Raw genomic sequence first — 4,030 nt, 5'->3', positions numbered from 1 at the left:
TCAGGATCCTTGGGTTCAGGGATCCATGGAGTCAGGAGATCCATGTCAGGATCCTTGGGCTCAGGTATCCATGGAGTCAGGAGATCCATGTCAGGATCCTTGGGCTCAGGGATTCATGGAGTCAGGAGATCCATATCCCAGTGCCCCAGGTGAAACACCCACCCAGAGCTCTCACAGCTGCCGGACATTCCCTGTTCTCTTCCTCACAAGGGTGAGACCATTTTCTCCATGTGGTATTCCAGGGTTTCCAGTTACCTACTGCCACTTTGGAACCTCTTCCAAGAATCCCACCTCGGCTTTTGGATCAGTGGTCCTGCCTGTCCCCTGCTCCCAGGGCAGCAGCCCGGAAGTTTGAGAGAGAGTGAGAAGGTTTGTCCATCAACTTCTGCCATTTTACACAAAGGATTTGCACCTGCTGCCTCTTATCCAGGGAATCTGATCTCCCAGAAGGATTCTTTTGGAATTATGGAATTCTTTGAGGCAGGAGACAGCACTTACTACCAAGCAAAAAGGACTGCACCAGGAAGTTCCACCCTCTTTATCTTCCTATCTTTTCCTAGGACAGATTTTATCCAGATTTCCCATTTTTCAGATGTTTTTCGGGTGGGTTCTAACAATGTGGAGGACTTAATGGTGTGAATTTTGGGACACCTGGGAGCTCAGTGAGTGCAGATTGGGCACTTCACCACTGGGGAGGAACTTCAGATAAGGGAGAGTGGCTTTAAACTGTATGGGAGCAGGTTGAGGTTGGATTTTGGGAAGGAATTCTGGGCTGTGAGGACAGGGAGACCCTGGCACAGGTTTCCCAGAGAAGTTGTGTCTGCTCTATCCTTGGAATTGTCTCAGGCCAGGCTGGACAGGGCTTGAAGCAACCTGGATAGTGGGAGGTGTTGGAACAAGATGGGCTTCCAACCCTTCCAAACTCAACCATTCTGGGATCTTGTGAATCTGAAGCTCTTCCCAAGCCCAGAGCACAGGAACAGACAGGGATACCAACCAGATACACAGAGGTTGCGTTCCGTAGTAGCTACTCCACCGTCCCACCCGCACTCACCCGTCCTGGCCGAGGTGGTGATCCCAGGGCCCTCCCCGGAGCCGAAGAGCACGGACAGAGAAATCATGTACTCGGTGTCAGGAGCCAGGCTGCGGAGCTGGTGGGATGTCACCGACTTGCTGAGGGCCAGGTGACGGGGACGGTCCTTGCCAAAGAATTCTTTGGAAAAGAAAATAAAACACAAGAGGAGAAAGAGTCCAGAGAGCGGCTCTCTTGAATCCTGGGAAATCCACCACATTCCTTCTGCTGGAGGACACCTGTTCCAGAACAATTCAGGGGGAATTTCCTCATGGTCAGGCATTGGAAGGGGTTGCCCAGGGAGGTTTGGAGTCCTCATCCCTGAAGGCATCCAAGGAACAACTGGATGTGGCACTTCCATCACAAGGTGGGGATCGGGCACAGGTTGGATTTGGAGGTCTTTTCCAACCTCAGTGATGTTGGGATTCCATGTGTTCACCGGGGCAAGGGAGAGTTTTCCTGTGGTTATTTATTCTGGAATTTTAATACCTAGACTACCCAAACCAGCTGAGAGGAACTGAATCCAAGCCATCTCACATCCAGGGACCACAGGAATCTGGGAATGTTCCCTGTCTCCTTCCTGGGGACTCACTCTGTGTTGGGCTGGGGCCAGGTTGGTGCCTCAGGGCCAGGAATAATCCCTGGCTTCAGTTCATGCTCTGGAATTGTGGGAGAGGCTGCTCAGAGCTGGACCTGCAATAATCCCAGCACTCCTGAGTTTATTCCATTCCGGGGAGAGCAGGGACGGATCTCACCTGGTGTCGGACCCCAGGCCACCCTGTACCCGGTGGCTCCCGCGACCGAATCCCAGGACACCAGGAGGCTGTTGATGGAAATCTCGCTCACTTTCAGCATCTGGACAGTGCTGGATGCCACTGCAAGAGAGAAAAGTTGCCCAGTTCCATCGAGGTCCCAACAGCTTCAAAGAGGTCCCCAAACCCAACGACGCAGAAGTGACACCAACTCTGTGCCAGCACCCCTGGGTGTGCAGGAGCTGACATGGGACACTCACCTGTGGTGGCTTTGCCAGTCACCACCGGTCCCTCGATGTCCCCAAAGACGGGGTTGATGGTCACTGTGTGCTCCGTGCCCGGCTCCAGCCCCTGGATCATGTAGTAGCTGTAGGAGCTGCCGAGGGTCACGTCCTGGATGCTGCCCTCTGCGAAGGGAAAGCGTCCCCCAGCTCAGCCCACCCCACCCTGCAGCACACCGGGACCACCCCGGGTGGCTGCAGGTGGAAATAATCCACATCCACCTGGGAAGAGTTCCAGGATCACTGAGGCAACTCATGGATTCACAAAGCAAAGCAAATGCCCCAAAAAGCAGTTTTAATGTCCTTGTTGTGGGCTAAACCCAGCTCAGCTAAACCCAGCCCAGCAGGAGAAGAGTTAAAACCGAATTCCTGTGATTCCGAATTTGAAATCCCGAATTTCGAGTCCCTGATTCCCAGGGGCAGGGAGGTGCAGGCAGCAGGATGTTGAGGAAAAACTCTAAAGGAGGGAAAATGTCTTTTCCAGTTTGGTCACTGGATGGTGCCACGTCCCCATTTTCTGTTCCAGCAGCAGCCGGAGCCCCATCCCCCTTTTCCCACCCTCTCTCCACAGCTCCCATCTCCAGTTTGTGTTTATCTAATCCCGGTTTTAAAAGTCAGGCGAGGAAAACCAAACCCCTCCAGTGCCTGGGACGGGTGGCAGGGTCTGGATCCCACCGCCACATCCCTAATCCCGGGAGTGTGGGAAGAGGACCCAGAGGCCGGGGGGTGACTGCCCTTGGGATTTCTCCACTCCTGGAATTGGGGTGGAATTGGGGTGAGCTGGTATCAGGTGGAAAAACAGCTGGAAATTCGGGGAGGACGTGATGTATTCTTCCTATTCTACCTGAGGAGGTTGTCCCACTGTCCCCTCAGTGTCCCTGACCGAGCTCCATTCCTAGCTGGGGTAATGGGCACAGCCTGGGCAAACTGCTGAGTTTTGGGGTGTTGTTTTTTATGACAAAGCCATAAAAGCTGTTTTACGTCTTCCCTGTGAAGATTTTTCCCTCCTGGTGACCTTTGGTGCTGTTTCCCCACTAATCCCTGCCTCTCCTGGTGGGAGATGTCTCCTTCCATCATAACCAGGGGAGCTGAGGAAGAGGAAAACGCAGTTTTTATTCAAAGCCTGGGATAGAGCCCAGGTGTCCTGACATCCCTGAGCCCCAGAAACGTCCATCTCCCAGGGCCAAAATCTGCCATCAAACCAGAATTTCTCACTCCCAGCACCCAGGAAAATATCTTTGGGTTCAGGTCAGGGGAAAAGCTCCAGCTGCAAAGGTTGATCTGTCTCCAAACTCCCAAATTTGCCTAAAAATGAGGATTCTGGGGGATGCAGGCTGGTTTTGGTGCTGCAGAGAGAAAAGCAACAAGCACAGGCACTTCCAGGCTGTCCCCTCAAAAGTCATGTACTCAGTTGTCCCCCAAAAAATGGGTGACCCCAAGTACTCAGGGGCTGTGCAGCTCTGCAGGGAGGGCTTTCCCAGCTCCTCTCAGCTATTCCAAGGCTCCTCAGGTCCAGTAAATCCATGGAATACTAATTCCATGTAGCAAGGCAGGATATCCACCAGCCTGCTTCACGCAGAGCCACAGCAGGAATTTTTGCATCCACGGCAGAGAGAACTCCACCCTTCACAGACCCTGAGAAAACCCCCAATTCCCTCTGGACAAAGATGGAATCCAATCCAAAGTGTATCCAACACCTTGGGAATCTCACAGCTCCCATCTTTCCATGCCTTGCTCAGTGGTACACACCTCCAGCCCTGTCCGTACCTGATGTCCAGGTGAGCCTGAATCTCACCCCTGTCCGTACCTGATATCCAGGTGAACCTGAATCCGACCCCTGTCCATACCTGCTGATGTCCAGATGAGTCTGTATCCCACCCCTGTCTGTGCCTGATGTCCAGGTGAGTCTGAATCCCACCCCTGTC

At 53.3% G+C, this 4,030-nt stretch overlaps 1 protein-coding gene across 12 annotated transcripts in view; it reads right to left on the bottom strand.

The window, feature by feature from the left end:
* The window catches only part of LOC107205120 (collagen alpha-1(VII) chain-like), a 95,503-nt gene that overhangs the window by 65,761 nt on the left and 25,712 nt on the right, over nt 1-4,030 (bottom strand). For all 12 annotated transcript variants that reach the window (XM_033514671.1, XM_033514668.1, XM_033514667.1 and 9 more), the window contains exons 13-15: nt 2,085-2,231; nt 1,828-1,947; nt 1,055-1,213 (exon numbers count right to left, since the gene is read on the bottom strand). In XM_033514671.1, the coding sequence (XP_033370562.1) occupies nt 1,055-1,213; nt 1,828-1,947; nt 2,085-2,231 (426 nt within the window). The remainder of the gene's footprint in view (nt 1-1,054; nt 1,214-1,827; nt 1,948-2,084; nt 2,232-4,030) is intronic.

This window comes from Parus major, chromosome 1A, assembly GCF_001522545.3.
Source record: "Parus major isolate Abel chromosome 1A, Parus_major1.1, whole genome shotgun sequence".
NCBI lineage: Eukaryota > Metazoa > Chordata > Aves > Passeriformes > Paridae > Parus > Parus major.
This window is presented reverse-complemented; position numbering and strand designations above follow the sequence as displayed.